At 33.4% G+C, this 18510-nt stretch overlaps 1 protein-coding gene and 1 pseudogene across 1 annotated transcript; both read left to right on the plus strand.

Annotated features, from left to right (window-relative positions):
* Window positions 1-274: 274 nt before the first annotated feature.
* On the plus strand, window positions 275-2769 carry LOC105976854 (zinc finger BED domain-containing protein RICESLEEPER 1-like). The gene is made up of 2 exons (XM_088824849.1): window positions 275-499; window positions 582-2769. Exon 2 carries the CDS (start codon window positions 1797-1799, stop codon window positions 2484-2486), a length of 690 nt encoding a protein of 229 aa, XP_088680975.1. The 5' UTR covers window positions 275-499; window positions 582-1796; the 3' UTR covers window positions 2487-2769.
* Window positions 2770-6692: 3923 nt separating this feature from the next.
* LOC105953821 (uncharacterized) lies at window positions 6693-8749 on the plus strand (annotated as a pseudogene).
* Window positions 8750-18510: the final 9761 nt, after the last annotated feature.

Raw genomic sequence — 18510 nt, forward strand, 5'->3', positions numbered from 1 at the left:
ATTTTCGAATTTCTCTTCAATTGTTAGTAAAAAAAAATCAAAAAAACATTGTATTGCATTTCCGAATTTCTCTTCAATTGTTGGAAAAAAAATACAAAAAATTGTTTTTATTTTTAGTGAAAAAATGTCTTCAAGTTCACGTCGTAGCGGAAAAGGAAAGGGAAAATCCGTAGTTCCTCCCGAAATGGACTACAGTTATGATGGTTCTTGGGGTCATGATATTCCATCAATAATTCCCAATTCCTACACCGACCACATACCGATAATTCCCGAGTTGGGCGACTACACCAACATACTCGACGATGATGAGCCGGAGGAAATGCCACCGCCACAACCATCCGGGGGTTCGGTTCCTAGGGCTAGTACTAAGCGGCCATCTCAATCATCAACCACCGAAGGGACCGGTGATGATGTTTCTAAATCCGACATTTGGAGGTTGCATTATAAAAAAATTGAGAAGGCGGACGGAACTTGTCGAGCTCAATGCAATTATTGCAAGGTAAGTCCATTAGTATAAAACAAAAAAATTCTAGTTTTAATATTCGTAAGCTAATTTTATATTTCTTTTTTAATTTGTGTAGGCAAACTACGCCTTCAGAAAAGGAGATGGATATGGATCTTATTGGCGGCACTTGAGGAATAATCATCCCCAAGCTCTAGGCATCGACAAAAGTCAAACTCAATTGCAAACCGGATCTTCACAGGGAGGTAACGATTCTTCTTTATTTAAATATTCGAAACAAAAAGAAAAAGAAGGGTGGGCTATGGTTATTGCTATGGGTCACCTTTCATTTGGTTTTGCCGATAATGATTGCATAATAAATGAATTTAAAGGGATGTATGGTCCTAATTGCACTCGTCAACCTAGATCAACCACTACACGCACCACTAGAAGTATTTTTGAAAGAGAAAAAAATATTTTAAGGGAACAATTGTTGTCCATGATTAATAAAGTGTCTATTTGTTCTGATATTTGGAGTGATCATTGGCGTCGTAATGATTTCATGGGTGTTATTTGTCATTGGGATAATAGTGCATGGAAACTTGAGAACAAAATTATTGCTTTTCCGGTTATGAATACTGGTCATACTGCTGCACAAATTGCAATGACGCTTTCACAAGTTTTAGATGATTATTTGCTAACTAGAAGAGTTTTTTCGGTTTCATTTGATAATACAAGTGCCAATACGGCTAGTATCCCCGTACTCCAAGAGAAATGCATGCCAATTTTAGGGGGAAGGTTTTTCCATGTTAGATGCATTTGTCATGTTTTGAATCTATGTGTGCAAGATGGTTTAACAATGTTACAAAATCATATTTATCCTATTAGAGCTCGAGTTTCTTATATATGGCAACACGCATCTATTGTGAAACGATGGAATAGATTTTGTAAGGAAAATGGCAAACATCCTATTGCGTTTTCACGAGATGTTAGTACCCGTTGGAACTCAACCTATAAATTGTTAAGCCAAACTTATGAATATCGAAATTTGTTATTTGTTTTAAACAATCAATGGGATGCATACTTTGAAATATGTAGTCTTTTGGAAATTTTCTCAGAAGCTACTAATGTGTTATCTGGTTCCTCATATCCAACATGTCATTTGGTTATTTATTATTTGTGCAATATTGCCGAGGGTTTTGCGACCGCTGAAACAAAAGATATTTTAAAAAATTGTGTGGTTGAAATGAAAAAGAAATGGTTGAAATATTATGAGAAAATTGATGAGATTAATTAGGTTGGGTGCATTTTGGATCCTAGATTTAGGATTGAATTATTAACTGAGTTGTTAAAGATGTATTACAATCATTTGTTTCCGGAAAATGATGTTATCGTTAATATTGATCCTAACGCTCCTCTTCCTCCTGTTAAACCTAATGTGGATCTTATTATACTTCAAGCTACTAGTACTTTGCATGCAATGTTTGATGAATATGTTAGTGAAATGAGTGGAACTCAAAATTTACAAGTTAATCGAGAGTCTACGGATACTTCCAATATGACGACGGGTCAACGATTGGTGTTTGAGCGCTTAAAGCGCCCGAGGTCCACGGGTTCAAGTTCCAATCGACGATTGGAACTTGACCAATATCTAACCATTCGTTTTGATTTTCCTCATGATGAAGATCCAAGTGCCTTTTCCAAGTTTGATATATTAGATTGGTGGAAGTCAAAGAGTTCAGCGTTCCCAATTATGTCGATGATTGCAAAAGATGTTCTCGCTTGCCCCGTATCCACAGTTGCAGTCGAAGCTGCATTTAGTATCGCGGGCCATATACTTGATCAAAGAAGAAGCAATCTCCGCCCCGAAAATTTAGAAGCACAAGTTTGTTTGGATAATTGGGGAAAAAGCAATTTCCGACACAAAGACGACCACCTCGCTGTTGATGATGATGACGATTGCGATGAAGCTTACGTCGAAAGTGGGACTTCAGCTTCAGCAAGTCGTGCTTCTACTCTACACACTCTGTCTAGCGACGACTAGGGAGGTAAGTGAAAGTAAGAGAACTACGTGGACTTTGATTCCGTAATGGATACGTAGGCAACTTCATTTTAAATTCGAAATCTTTAAAATTTTGAATTTAAAATTAAGTTCAAGTCTTTTCATTTATTTCCTTTTCCTTTTTCTATTTAAAAGTACTTCTTTTAATTTACTTATTCATAAAATATTTCAAAAAATCATTTTAAATTCGAAATCTTTAAAATTTTGAATTTAAAATTAAGTTCAAGTATTTTCATTTATTTCCTTTTCCTTTTTCTATTTAAAAGTACTTCTTTTAATTTACTTATTAATAAAATATTTCAAAAATCATTTTAAATTCGAAATCTTTAAAATTTTGAATTTAAAATTAAGTTCAAGTCTTTTCATTTATTTCCTTTTCCTTTTTCTATTTAAAAGTACTTCTTTTAATTTACTTATTCATAAAATATTTAAAAAAAAAAATTCAAAATTTCCGGGCCGACCCGGAACCGGCCCGAACCGGCGGGCCGATCCGGCCCGCTGAACCGCCCATACTACGGGCCGGTTCCGGTTCCGGAAAATGTGAACCGTGAACCGGTTTGAATCGGCCCGGAACCGGCCCGTGGCCGTGTCTACCGAAGACCGCCGAAAACCGGCGAAAAAATCCGGAAGAAAAGAAAAGAAAAAAGCAAAAAAAAAAAAAAGTCAACGCAGGAGACCGGCGAAAAAATCCGAAAGAAAGAAATTTTTTTTTTTGAAAAGTCAACGCCGGAATCCGGCGGTAAATATTTTTTTTTGAAAAAAAAAATGTTTGTGAAAAAAAAAAGTTTTTGGTCAAAATTGAATAATTTGTGAAATTTGGGGTCAAATTGAGATTAAATTAAGTTAAATGATGAAATTGGAGCATATTAAAGTATGCTAAAAAAAAAGTCAAAATTGAATTTTTGTGGTCAAAATTGATTAAATTGGGGTTACAATTAAGAATTGGGTATAAATGGTTGAGGGTAATATTGGGATATACATGAGTGTTTCCTTTATTTATAATATATATTAAAGGGATGGGCTTATTGGTGAAAGAGATATAGCCCCTAAACCTAGAATAATAAACATGCTTGGTTGGGGACTTATGCACAAAAACCCCTATTCTTTTTGTTTGTTTTAAGAAATTTTGAAAATTGCAATTTGATCCAAAAATTTGAATTATTTATATTAAGCACCAATTAGATTTATCTTTATTTATAGAAGAACTTCAGAGGGTATTTTTGACTTTTCATATCAAAAAATACACTCTCAGTCGCGCAGCCCGCGTGTGGATCACATGACATGTTTTTAGGGACTTTTTTGGCTTTGATTAATTTTTATAGGGGGGGTTTATGCTAATTTTTTTAACACAAGGGTTTTTTTAGCCATTCAAGATTATACAGGGGTGGTTCTTGCAAAAAACCCTAAGATTAAATAGCCTAATGAGAACCCAATTATTTTTATCGGACCCTGAAATGTCCAACGAAAAAGCTCCCTAAAATGCAAGATAACATAATTTTTGCATGTCTACCGGATAAGTTATTGGAGATATCAAACATCAAACAAAGTTCAATTATTTCGTTAATAATGGCTAATCTCCCCAACCAAACGAAGCATTAATATATTCATCAATTATTCAAAACAAAATGTGTATTTTTCAGTTTACTCTTTTGTTTTCTTACACTTTGAATAAACCTGAATTTCTCGCTTTACTATTTTCTTTTGTACAGACTCTCCTAACCTTTTCGATTCAGACTAACTTTCACTTGAATTTTCTCCGAAGTTTCGATGTTGCACATGAATGAAAGTTGCTCTATCCTTATCAAGATAGTTGACTATATTCAGTGCATTCATATCAGTCTCCAATAAGACTAAATCATCACAGTCATTGATACTCAGACCCCTGCAATGGTAAAAAAACAACTACATCTATCATAGACATTTTATCTACTGAACAATAGTCAAAATAAGCAATATGATAGCATACCCTAAAGTTCAAAAACTTGCCAGAATGATACATTTTTATGGTGAAAAATTAGAGTTCCAAAAACACTTTACAACTTAAAAAAACCAGACTCAACTTTACATATCTCTTTTTATCCAAAAAAATCATAAAGAATAAAATGTGGTCCACAAAACATTTAACAAAACATTTGTCTTTGTCCTTTTCGAAATAAAGCCAATAACCACTACATTGATTACATAAAACAAACCCTAAAAGAAATCAAGCACAGTTAAATAAATTTCTTAATTACTGTAATATGGAGTATTTCTTCCCAGTGGAACGCCATCACTAGCTTCTCGTAACTTCCAAAACTTGATCAATGTCTTGCTAAATTTGTTAATTTTTTGATGAAGTAAAAAACCCTAGATTCGTAATTTGGTAGCAAACTGAATTCTTTTACAAAGTAAAGTGTGAAGTGAAGAATCGAATTATGGCAGGCCGGTAAACGAACGATTTGATTTGGCGAAATTGCCCCTCAATTCTCACGTGGCAGAAAATGAGGTTTTAAGTGACCGATGCAACGAATTAGTAAGTCCAAATATGATCAAGCAACTATTATTTTTGTTTAACCCATAAACAAATATAATAGATGATCTTGTAAGAGGATGAGTACCTAACCTCTACTATTATACTAGAGGTCTAGGGTTTGAATCATACCACCCTCCCCTAGTTTCCCAATTTATAGCATATTTTGAATTTATAAGTATATAAATAAAATAAAGTTAACTATGGTTTTATTAAAAAAAGTAAGATATATTGATTAATATTAATCGGTAACTTTACTTGAATTATATGTTGCACTAAAGAAAAGGTATTCCATTACCATCAATGAGTAAAGGGTAAATAGCACTTTACCCCATTTGGTTTCAACTAGTTGCACTTAACCCCCCTGTCATATCAATTTAGGCCTTTTACCCCCCTGTGGTTTGCACAACGTAGGGCCGTCAGTCGAGCCGTTAAAGGTTAACGGAGTGTGCATCTCACTAGCTCGAAAAATGACTTGGTTGAGTTTGTTTAACCATAAATTAATGTTTGTAAACCTTTTGAATTGGCTAAATCGCACTTTGCACCCTTGAAATATATCATTTTGGCACTTTGCACCCCGAAACAAATTAATAACATTTTGCACCCTCGAAACACAATAATTCATGCATAATGCACCTCAAATGAATTTGTAAAGCTAAAAAATGTAATTTAATACATTTAGTCCTATTTTTTAGAATGCCAAATGTCAAATATTTATTTTATTTATCAATCATTTTCAATCTATGAAGTGCAAAAATAAAAATACATTTCATCAACATATTTAAAAATTATATTTTTTTATCAAAATAAAATATTCTACGAAAAAAAAAATCGTTCAACTATTCTGTTATCAAGTTATCTGAAAACCATATTTTCTTCCAAATATTTTACCTAATATTTTCAACTAGTTACAATAAAAGATCCATCGATCGAATAATTTAGTGATAAAAGCTTTTTTTTTGTAAGAAAATATAGTTTTATGATAGCGGATATGGAGCATGGCGTCGAAGCGATGAAGATGGCAAATTGGCAAAGATGAAGATGCAGATTGCAGAGGAATAACGGAGAAGACAAACTTCTCTCATCTATGCTTCTTTTATCTTTTATTTTTTACTTTTCGGTGTGGAGGAAGGGGCCACCTGGAAGTTAATGAGTTCTTTTAATTTTAATTTTAATTTTCTTTATTAATGGTTTAATTATATTTTATTATTTATTTGTATATTTAATTAGAGGTAGTTTGCTCATTTCCTTTCAAGTCAATGGATTTATCTCGTTCAAGGGACGGTGGGCTAAATAAATGAAACATAGAGGGTAATTGCTTATTGTTTTTAACACGAAAACTTATCCGACAATTAGACATTACACATGGGGTTAAGTGCAATTAACTCGGATAAAGAGGTTTGTTTTGACATGTAACTTGTAAAAAAATAGAAGGGTATATTAGAAATGTTACCATTTAACAGCTAAGCTGGCGGCCGCTACATTCTGCAAACCACGGGGAGGTAAAAGGCCTAAATTGATATGAAAGGGGGTTAGTTGCAATAAGTTGAAACCACATGGGGGTAAAGTTCTATTTACCCATGAATAAGTGATAGTAAGAGTCTAGAAAAACACTTTGTAATTATACTATTTTGAAGGGGTCTAGATGTAATTAGCTAATTATAACCATTTCACGAGGGAATATTGTCTAGGTAGCATATCAAACAACAAGACTCTCTGCATTTCAGTAGAATTTTCTTCACAAAAATCTCTTTAAGAAGATGAGGATTTATGGAAGAGCGGCTATTCGCAGAGCAATTTCTGCTAAATCTTCTACTTATTACGGTATTTTTGCTGATCCGTTCTCTTTCTTTTCTTCAAATCTCCATAGCGAGCGCCACAAAGATAGACTTTTTTCACCTAATTTCAAAAGAGATTTGAGCGGTGAAACCGAAGTAGATGAAGCAATTTTCTTGTTTCGGGAAATGGTGAGAATGCGGCCGCAGCCCCCCATTTTTGAATTCACCAAACAATTGAAAGTTATTGTCAATATGAAACAATACTGGGTTGCCCTCAAACTGTTCGACGAAATGCGTGAACTGGGTGCCCCTGTAAATGAGTACACAATGAACATCTTGATTAATTGTTGTTGCCTTTTGAAACGCTTAGACATTGGTTTTTCTATCTTCGGCGTCTTCTTTAAACACGGTTACGAGCCAGATGTTACGACATTCACCGCTCTCCTAAAAGGGCTCTTTTTAAATGGTAAGGTGGCCGAGGCAGAGAAATTGTTCAAGAAGCTTTTGACTTTGAAAATTTGCGAGCCTAATGAAGTTACGATTCTTACTGTGATAGATGGGCTCTGCAAAGCTGGACATGTTCTTGCTGCCCATGATTTGCTTTTGTTATTGGAAAAGAGTATCTATAAGCCCAATGTTAAGGCTTATAATGCGGTAATTAATGGCTTATGCAAGACCGGAACGGTAGATAATGCTCTCGAGCTGAAGTCTGGAATGATTGATAAGGGAATTTCACCTGACGTTGTCACATATAACTCGATGATTCAGGGCTTGTGCGATTTTGGTAGATGGAAAGAGGTCAAAGACTTATTGAATAAAATGGTCAACCAAAAGATTTGTTTAACTGTTGTCACTTTCAATATATTAGTGGACTCGTTTTGCAAGGAGGGAAATGTTAAGGAGGCTGAGGATGTTTTTGAAATTATGACGAGACAAAATATTTATCCTAATATTTTCACGTACAATGCATTGATAGATGGGTATTGTTTGCAAGGGAAAATGGATAAAGCGAAACAAGTATTTGATTCCATAACGGGCAATGGCCTTAAGCCTTCTATTGTCACCTATAACTCTTTAATCAACGGGTATTGCAAGAATGGTAAAGTGGATGAAGCTTGGCGTCTTTTTCTCGAAGTTTCTTCTAAAGGTTTAGATTACCTTTATACAATTACCTATAGCACCATGATACATGGATTCTTAAGTGCATGTAGAAACGATGATGGATGGAAACTTTATAAGGATATGGAAGCTCGGCAAGTACATCCTAATTTATACACTTGCAATATTTTGTTGGAAGGCTTGTGCAAGACTCATCAGATTGCCGAAGCATTTTCATTTCTACGGGTGATGGAAGACAAAGGAGTAAGTCCTAATATAATAACATACGGTATCCTGATTAATGGTTTATGCAAATATGGGAAACTTGAAGATGCAGAAAAGCTTTTAAACGAACTTCCTTCCAAACGGTTGAAACCCGATAATCACATATATGCTATCATTATTGGTTCACTTCGTGAAGAAAGGTTCGTGGACGAGGCAAAAGATTTGCTTATAAAAATGGAGAGAAGTGATTGCGCACCGGATAGCATGCATACAACATCATTATCCAGCGTTTGCTGAAGAAGAAAGAGGTTTACAAGGCAATCCCATTCTTAGAGGAAATGCACAAAAAGGGATTCTTAGCCGACGCATCTACTTCGTCCATGTTAATTAATCAGTTGCAAGGATCCAAAAAAAATGATGTTCTTTTAGAAATGATGAAGAAAGTTGTGCCGAAAATGTAAATTATTTATTTTCGGCTTGTCAAGTTTAATTAGTTTTTTGGAATATTGAAAATGACTTGTTGGTCATTATCTTTTCTTCTTGAATTTCTATTTGGGCCTTTCTGTAAAGAATGAATGTGAATTTTGTAACAGAAACTTAATTATATGCATAAATAAAACTCCCATTTTTCTGCTTCGTTTACAAATCCTTAAATAAATGATAAAACTCATACCAAAGATTTCATAATTTGAAGTTAATTGTATTCTTAAGCATCACAAAAGAAGCCAATGAAACATAAAATAAAAAATACAAATAGTTTATACGAAGGTTTTGGTTGGAGTTGTTTTCCATTCCTTGTTCACCATAAAGAAGCGAGTAGTTAATCATACCAATACAGGATCGTAACAAGCATTCAACAACGGTGATGTCCTTCAAATTTGAGAGCTTTTGGTATTAGAAGACGAACAAAAAGTAGGATTTTTTGGTAGAAGAAAGACGAAAGAAAAGTACAATTGAATTCCAATAATCCAAAAAATTGACGATTTGAATTCCTTTTCTTTGAAAGCATGCATAAGAGAAGGGAAATCGAATTTAGTAAAACCTCTATAAATTAATAATGTTGGGACCGAGATATTTTATTCATTTAGCGAGATATTATTATATCGATAATTTAATAATTTATTAATTTAAAGAGGTTTTACGAATGACCTTTAAATTTTCAAGTCCAATGTACTAGTTACAATTTTGCCGTCTCAGCTTGAAGAAATGTGCAACACGAGGCCACATCAAATTGCTTTCGACACTGTAAAATACGTTCGGCGAATCTAACCGCTCAAGTGATTTAAACGATGTAAATTCTGGAGAGGACATTCGTGAGCTTGAGAACTTGATTACAGGAAGTGAATCACTTGCTAGATTATCCCGATGAAAATAATGAATGCTACGAGGTTCAAAGCATTGAAAAAATTGTGGCGGATACCATTCAAAATCCGACCGATGATGAAGTTGAGGATGATTCAATAGTTTTGGAACCTGTCTCTCGGAAAGAAGCATGGCAAGCGGCAACAAATCTTCACAACTTTTTGTTGCAATAAGAGAAGACAACGCCCCAACTTTTAAACACAATGAAGAGAATTAAAGATGAATTCACTATAGATTTGAACATATGTATACTGACTCACTCATTTAATGATAGCAGGTGTAGCAACAAATTCTTATCTCCTATATAAACAAACAAGAAAGAATTGCACAAAGATAATTTTATTGAATTAAAATAAGATATTGCGGGTTACAAACTCTAATTTAATCCACTGATTCTTCACTCAAGAACAATATATGTTGACTTTGAATTTTGGAGTCGGGTCGTTGACTTGATCTTCTCCAGATTTGATTTTGAACTTGAATAACGTCTTCCGAGGGTCTTGCGACTTGAATCTCGGATCGAACGCAGAACTTTGACGGGTTTTGACTTGAAGATCTTGGAGTTCTAGATGGATTTGGCCCTTCAATCTTCCTTCGATCTTGATTTGTTAAGAACGCCCTCGATTTGATGAAGAACTTGATGGATTTGGCCCTTCAATCTTCCTTCGATCTTGATTTGTTGAAGAACGCCCTCGATTTGATGAAGAACGCCTTGAATTGGATGAAGAACGCCCTCGATTTGATGAAGATTTGTTGAAGAACGCCCTCGATTTGATGAAGAACGCCTTGAATTGGATGAAGAACGACCTCGATTTGATGAAGAACGCCTTGAATTTGAAGAAGAACTACTTGAATATTGTAGAGATAATTTTCTCCTACGGTTTTTCTTCTTCTTGAGTTGTGTTTTGAATTGTGTAGAGAGGGTCCCTATTTATAGTGGTAGAATAAGAGTCCTACTTAAAGTCTATTTGATGACGTGACGCGATTTGATTGGCTCTCTTTAAATTGATATTTATCTCTTATAACTTGGAAGAGAAGAAATAATCCTATTGGCCAATAATTAATTGATAATTATCTTCATAACTTATTTTGTAAGATAAATTATAATTTAATTTAAACACAATTTAATTGGCTAATTTAATTAACCAATTAATTAATTTTATGCATCTACAGCAGGAGAGACCATTTAGAATTAGAATGTACGGGGACCATATAATATTTATTAGATCAATTATTTGTTGATAAATGAATAACTATTAACCTAATTAACCACAAATAGGACATAGTGTGACTTAATAAATAAATGGTAAAATGGGAATCACAAAAATGTTAATAACTAAAAATATTCATACTTTTAAAGGTAGGGTATATATAAATATATATATATATATATATATATATATATATATATATATATATATATATATATATATATATATATATATATATATATATATATATATATATATATATATATATATATATATATATATATATATATATATATATATATATATATATATATATATATATATATATATATGGTCCATTACAAATAAGCCTATCATGGGCTACTTATTTATAAGGGGTTAAAGACAAAGAATTTTTTTTAAAAAAATCCAAATATTGAGCTATGTGTGTAAAAAACTTAAATACCCCACACATTTTAATATGCTCCAATTTCGTCATTTAATTCAACTTGACTCCAAATTTCACCAATTATTTAATTTTGACCCAAAACCTAAATTTGAGTACAATTTCCCCCGCCGCTGCCGTTGGCTGCCGGTCTCTGGCGTTGCCCTTTTCTTTTTTTTTTTTTTTTTTTTTTTTTTTTTTTTTTTTTTCAGTCTATTTTTTCTGTCGGTTTTCGGCATTGACTTTTTTTTTTCTTTTTTTCTTATTTCTACCGCCGCTGACCAGTGGTCAAAGCCAGTCTCAGGGAACGTTGAATTTTTTTTGCTTCAACATTTTTTGGCCCGTTTAGATAGTAATATTGTTGTAGTTGACAGTCATATTAACTATATTACTCCCTCCTTCCCTTAACCGTTGTCACTTTTGTTAGTTGCACACATATCAAGAAACTCAATAAATATGCATGTATAGTAACAAAAAGTATATCAAATCACTAAAATGTCCATGCCAATAATTGATTTTTAACTATATTTTAATTAATTATTAGTGAGAAAGGGCAAAATTAAAAAAAAAATGCAATTAATGATTCATTGGAATAGTAAAATGACAACTAATTTGAAACATAAAAAAATGACAAAATTGACAACTATTGAGGGAAGGAGGGAGCACTGTTTTACACAGTAATATTAACTATATTACAGTTTAATACAATAATATTGCAATATTACTCTCTAGCACAGTAATATTAACACAACAAAAATCAGTATTAATGTGTAATATAATAATATTAATATGTTGACCGTTCTATAAAGGCAAATATAATAAAAAGGCAAAACAATTAATATTGATGTGGTTGACATTAATATTACTATCAACCACAATAATATGTCATAGTAATATTATTGTGCTTACAGTAATATTACAATAGTAGACAATAATATTATTACATTAATCGGTCAACAAATCAAACAAAAAAAAAAACGAAAAGAAAATAATATTGATGTGATTGATAGTAATATTATTGTATTTACAGTAATTTTACCGTCAACAACAATAATATTTTTACAACACAATAAAAAAAACCAAAAAAATAATAATATTGATGTGGTTGACATTAATTGTATTGTCAACGACAATACAATTATGTAAATGCATTGTCAACGACAGTACAATTACAAAAATGTACTGTCAACGAGAATACAATTAATGTCAGTAACAGTATATTGTACATGACAGTACAATTAAGGTCAACGTTCATCGGTGGGTGTAAAAAAAAAAGGATAATAATTTTATGAAAAAAAAATCAAAACAATTCAACGTCGGAGGCCAGCGGCGAAAAAAAAAAAGTCAACACCGGAAATTGGCGGTAAAAAAAAATTCAGAAAAAAAAAATTTAAAAAGAAAAGGTCAAATTTTGATTTTTGTGGTAAAAAAAATGATGAAATTGAAGTTAAATTAGGGTTACAATTATGAATTGTGTTTAAAGGGTTGGGGTAATTTTGTCATATACATTAATTTTACTTTTATTTATGATACATATTAAATGGATGGGCTTATTGGCAAAAGACATATAACCATTGAACCTAAAATAGTAAAGATGATTGGTCAGGGACTTGTGCATAAAAACCCCATTTATAAAAGCAAGTTGGGGAATTGCAAAACCAATTCTTGATATTTTATTTACGCAGACCAGACTGGCAAACTCACTCTCCAATATAAGCACCAATTTAGATACGTATAAGTACAACCGATGCCAAAATTTGATTCCATAATATAATGGGGTTATATGACAAACACCTCTAATTCAATTTCTACTTAATGATAAATCCATTTTTATTTAATTGATATTTATTATAAACCCAATTGACATGAATTATCCAAAATACGCCCATTTATTATTAAGGAAAATTAATTAATTTTTTTAAATATGCTAATCCCCCTTAATATCTCCCATACTACGTCATTTCAAATTCTATTTTTTCTTTTCTTTTCTTTTCTTTTTAATGGTTTTCTTTTATTTTGTAATTTTTTTATTTTCGGTTTTCTTATTTTAAATTATTTTTTTTCTTATTTATATTTCATTTTTTTCATTTTGAATTTTTAAAAAATAGTTTTATTTTTATTTTCATTTTTAATAGTTTTTTTTTTCTTAATTTCGTTTTTTTAAATGATTTTTTTTTATTTTTTTCCCATTTTTCTTAAATAAAAAATATTTTGTTTAATTATTTTTTATTAATTTTTTTTTAATTCGATTAATTTTTATTATTTTAATATTTAAAACAAAACATCCAGCAGATTTATCAAAGTGGAATCCACTATAAACTTCGAAATCCGCTATAACTTTAAAACCACTCTATGAAAACATCTATATAAAATGAAAACCACTCTGCATAAAACAACTATATAACCATGAAAACAACTATGTATACACAATTATATAAATATCGAAAACCACTATGAATTCTAACAAGAAAACATTAAAATTATGCGAAAAAGAAGCTATAAACCCACTATAAAAGACACCATCCTCTCTCCAATGAACCCTAGAGCATAGTCTGTGTAATCATCTTCTTCTCGTTATTTGAAACGTTAACCACTATTAGAAACGTGAACCACTACTATGTCCAAGAAAAAAGTGCAAGACCAATTACGAAAAATTAACGCAATCCACTTTAATAATAACATAATCAACAACAAAGTTATTGAAATCCACTAAAAACATACGTAAATCCCCTACTAACACAACTAAAAAAAAAAACATAAATCCATTATTCAAAAATCCGCAATTTAAAACGTAAGTCACTACTATATCCAGGAAAAAAGTGCAAGATCAGTACACCACCACCAACAAGGCCGACGAGGGTCACTGTATCAATCTGGTCAAGAAAAAAATTAATTTATCAGAATTAATTGTCTTTTCCACAATATCGTTATCAAATAGGAACCTTCCCCACAAACCCTAAAACCATTGAAAGATGATTGAAGCGAGAAAAAAAATATTTACCTTTTTCTACCATGCATAGATATCGTTCGGCGACAGTGAAGAGAGAGGAAATAGGGGTGGGGGTTGTGGCGGCGCCGGGCGGGGACTGAGGCGACGCCAGGCGAGTGCTGGGGCGAGTGCTGGTGCGGTGCCGGACGGGGCTGAGGCGGCTGGGCGGCGGCTAGGGCGGCGCCGGATGGGGGTTGGGGCAGCGCCAGTGGGAGAGAAGAAGAGTTGGACGGAAGGAGATTTGCAATGGTGAATAGAAAAAAAGAAAAAAAGAAAATAAAATCTAGAGAGAAAAAAAAAAGTGATGGACGTTATATTCAAGAGCGAGATTTGTGGAGCGAGATTTGTGGGTGAGATTGAGAACGTGATATTAATGGAACAGATATTAATTATATTTATATTCAACCCTAACATACCTTATAATAAGATAAGGGTATAATTATGAAAATTAATTAATTTTTATTAATAAAAGTTGTTTTGGATTTATCTTAAAAATAAGAAATAAATTTGGGCTCATTGTAATTGGACTTTTGTGATGAGGGGGTTTTGTGAAATAATCCCTAATATAATAGCCCACGACAAGATACTTAATTGATATTCTACTTTTTTTTCTTAAATATATTCACCAATCATATATATATATATATATATATATATATATATATATATATATATATATATATATATATATATATATATATATATATATATATATATATATATATATATATATATATACAAAAACTACCCCTAACTCCATGAAAACTTAATTCACACCCAATTTCATGATACTGTCCTGGGCTGCAATATTATTGTCTGAAACATTAATATTGAAGCCCAAGACAATAATATTGTTGTGTTAATAATTTTGCACAATAATATTACTGTCTGAGACAGTAATATTATTGTCTTGGCATGTAATATTACTATTTCAGACAGTATATTATTGTGTTTATATTAATACTATTATCTCCACCTACAATATTACTGTCTCGGAAATCACTCTCAAATCACTCTCAGACAGTAATATTACTACTGTGTTGGTTGTTGAAAAAATTGAAAAAAAGAAAGTTAAAAAATATATTATATTACTATGAATACAATAATATTATTGTGTTAATATTAATATTATTGTTTGCGCCTACAATATTACTGCCTGAGATAGTAATATTATTGTGTTGTTAAAAAAAATCTGCATCGGCGACATGCCATAAAATAAAAAGTCAACGCCGACAACCGACCGCAAAACAAAATCCAGAAAAAATAAATTTAAAAAATTATGAAAACGGGAGTTAATGTGATATATTTGTTAAGATTGGGGATCAATTTATAATATTGATTAAGTTAGAGTTTCATTGATGAAATTGATTGAATTTATATTATGAGGGGTATTTTGGGTCAAAACATTAGGATGAGTTTCTTTGCGAAACTATTTTTTGTCTGAACATATATGCATTTAAATTTTCCTCTCGGGGTTAATGCAATTCGCCATAAATAATAACCTTTATTGAATAATATTTTAGAACGATCCCAGTTTTGGAGAAATATGCTTATATAAAATGGGAGCTATTAGTGAGAAGCCCCTCTAGAATTTTTTTTTTTTGTAAGGATGGATCTAGTCCCTTGTTCTTTATTAGTGATAAGTCCAACTTTTATTTATTCTCAAACTTACCCTTCACTATTATTAGTTTTTTTTTTTTTTGGCCAAAACGATTTTATTATTCCATTATAATAAAGCGTTTTGGGGCCTCGTTAAAACCTTGTGGGCCTAAAACAAGGAAAAAGAGTACCCCTACAATGGTAATAAAAAATCCGAAGCGACCCTATCGAGTCCATTACAATGTAATCTCAAAATGGGGTAAAAAGAAAATAAGATAGAATATATACTCCTATGGTGGCAACAACTACGAAAATTGCAAAAAGGCCCCAGATGGGGTTCAAACGTAAATCCGCAAAATAGACAAATTTGTCAACTTGGCTCCATGCATCAGGCTCCAAAATGATCCAACATGCGACACCCCTACTCCACCAAGCAAAAATATTATAATAAATGTGACTCATGTGGTTCTACATCTTCTACAAAATTGAGGGATTCCGGTTCTATCTAATGTCAAAAAGGATTGGATATGGCGAGGAAAATCACCGATCTCTCGATACTGCTTCATCTCTTTGTGATCATGAGCCAATTTAGCTAGATCATCCGCCACTTTGTTCCCCTCTCTCAAACATGTTGAACATACCAAGAATTCGGTAGGAGTTGCCGGATTTTATTAATGACGTACTGGATTTTCCAAGCAATCGAAGCCTTGCCATTAATCGTATCCACAACGAGTTTGGAGTCCGACTCCAAATCCACCTGATCCAAACCAATCTCCCTACTTATAGAAATGCCCTCCAAAATAGCATGGGCTTCCGCAATTAGTAGAGAACCTTGACCAAAGAAATATGAGAAACCTCATATAAATTTTCCTTCATGCGTGCGAATAAGGCCACCTCCTGAGGAATACTCCCCTTTTATGAGAGCCATCAACGTTAAGTTTACATCTAGGATTTATAGGAGGAAGCCATCAAATCCATTGCCCTCGCGTAAACATAGGGTCCTTGAGGCGGAGGTGTAAATGCTGAAGAAATACTTTTCCCACAGTTGTCGTCTTACTTTTGGGCACCAATGCGTCGTTTAATGCAGTAAGGGATAAATGAATATGATGAATTATAGAGACGTAGTTCATTGGTTTTCCTTCGAAAATGGCTAGGCAACTACTTTTCCATATTTCCCAACAACCGAATAATAATATTCCCAGCAAAATTAGGCCTTCTTGCGAGCTAATCGACCATTCACCCGTTGCATGGACACATTTGAATAGGTTTTTTGCCAGATTTCAGCGTAGTGTTTCCACACACCGATTATGACATCCGATAGAACAATAAGGTGGGAAAGACTTTTGAATTGTGGCGAAGCACAGCAGTGAAATTTCAATGGAGAGGTGCAGCCCAACCCCTTTTTCTTAATGACATATCAACAGGAAGCGAGCTTCCAAAAGAAAACAACAACTTTCAGCGGGATTTTTGGGTGCCATAATTTGGATGAGAATGAATAATGAGCACCCTATGCACCAATTGTAAACACTCCAGTTGGAGATGGGGTGAAAACCAACCGATCTTCCTCATCAATAAAAACCAGCTCAAAATTTTTACATTGAGCCGGCGTGAGGAAGTTCCTGTATGAATGAACCTTGGCCACAATGATTTGCCTTCCAAAATTTTCCATGCAAGTTTGCCTGCCAAATAGACATCGTAGCTTTCAGAGAACGAAACCCTAGTCCTCCTTCACATTTAGGCGCGCAATTTTTATCCCAACTTATCCAATGTATCACAGTACCTTCCTTTTTAACCCATACGAAACTCCGAAATAAGGCTTCAATTTGATTCAAAATTTGATTCGGGACCACTGCTGAAGACAAAGTGTGGGTTGGGAGACTAAATAGAACTGCTTTGATAGGTGTTATTCGGCCACCAAAACTCAAAAGTTTTGCCTTCCATCCTCAATGCTTATAGTCAATGCTTGTAGTCGCTGTTGCACCTGTTGGAGCGTATAGTCAATGCTTCGTCAAGCAATGACCCTTATAAATTGGCACCCCAAGATATTTAAGAGAAAGGGTGCAGCCCGTCCACTCTTTGATGAGATGGATCTTATTGTCTGGAATTTTCGTAGGAGTGTAGAAGCCGCTTTTGTCCAAACTAATAACTTGGCCAGACGAGTTTTCATATTTATGCAGCATGCGCATTAAATTTTTCACCGATCTCTTACGTCCATTAGTGATGATTAACATATGTTGATTTTAAATGCCTATCAAAGTCCACTCATCTGTTGAGACAGACTACTTGTTACGACATTAGGTGACGTAACAGAATTGTTGTGTTGTCACAGTAATAAATCTACGAAAAGCAGAATAAAGAACACAACAATTTAATGTGGTTCGGATACAAACGTACCCTACATCCACGAGGACTTGCAAAACTAGTTCAGATTTATGTGTACATTAATAGGACTTAATAAAACACTAAAGACTCCCTCTTTATGTGATACGCCGTTCTTGCACACGACTCGAACTTGTTGATAATCAAAGCAATTCCTCCATCCGCACTCTTGGACTTCCTCCAATGTTGAACTTCCTTCAAACGGCGGATCGACCTCTCCCGAGATCTTTTAAGCACTTCTCCCGAAACGCCGATCTTCTTTATGGCCTGGTAGAAGAAACCTGTTCTGTTGCCACACCTGCCGTGCAGACAGGGCTGCAGCACGGGCTGCACCCTTCAAAGCCTTTATGCTGGGATTTTTCTTTGTAAAGCTTCGTCGGACTCATATGAGGTTGAGGGCCTTATATAGGCACGAAATCCACCACCCTTAAC

Source organism: Erythranthe guttata, chromosome 10, assembly GCF_056151865.1.
Source record: "Erythranthe guttata isolate IM_541 chromosome 10, IM_541, whole genome shotgun sequence".
NCBI classification, from domain to species: domain Eukaryota; kingdom Viridiplantae; phylum Streptophyta; class Magnoliopsida; order Lamiales; family Phrymaceae; genus Erythranthe; species Erythranthe guttata.

Excerpts from the sequence above, each read along its gene's own strand:
- LOC105976854 (XM_088824849.1), top strand. The coding sequence starts at position 1,797 with ATGTATTACAATCATTTGTTTCCGGAAAATGATGTTATCGTTAATATT.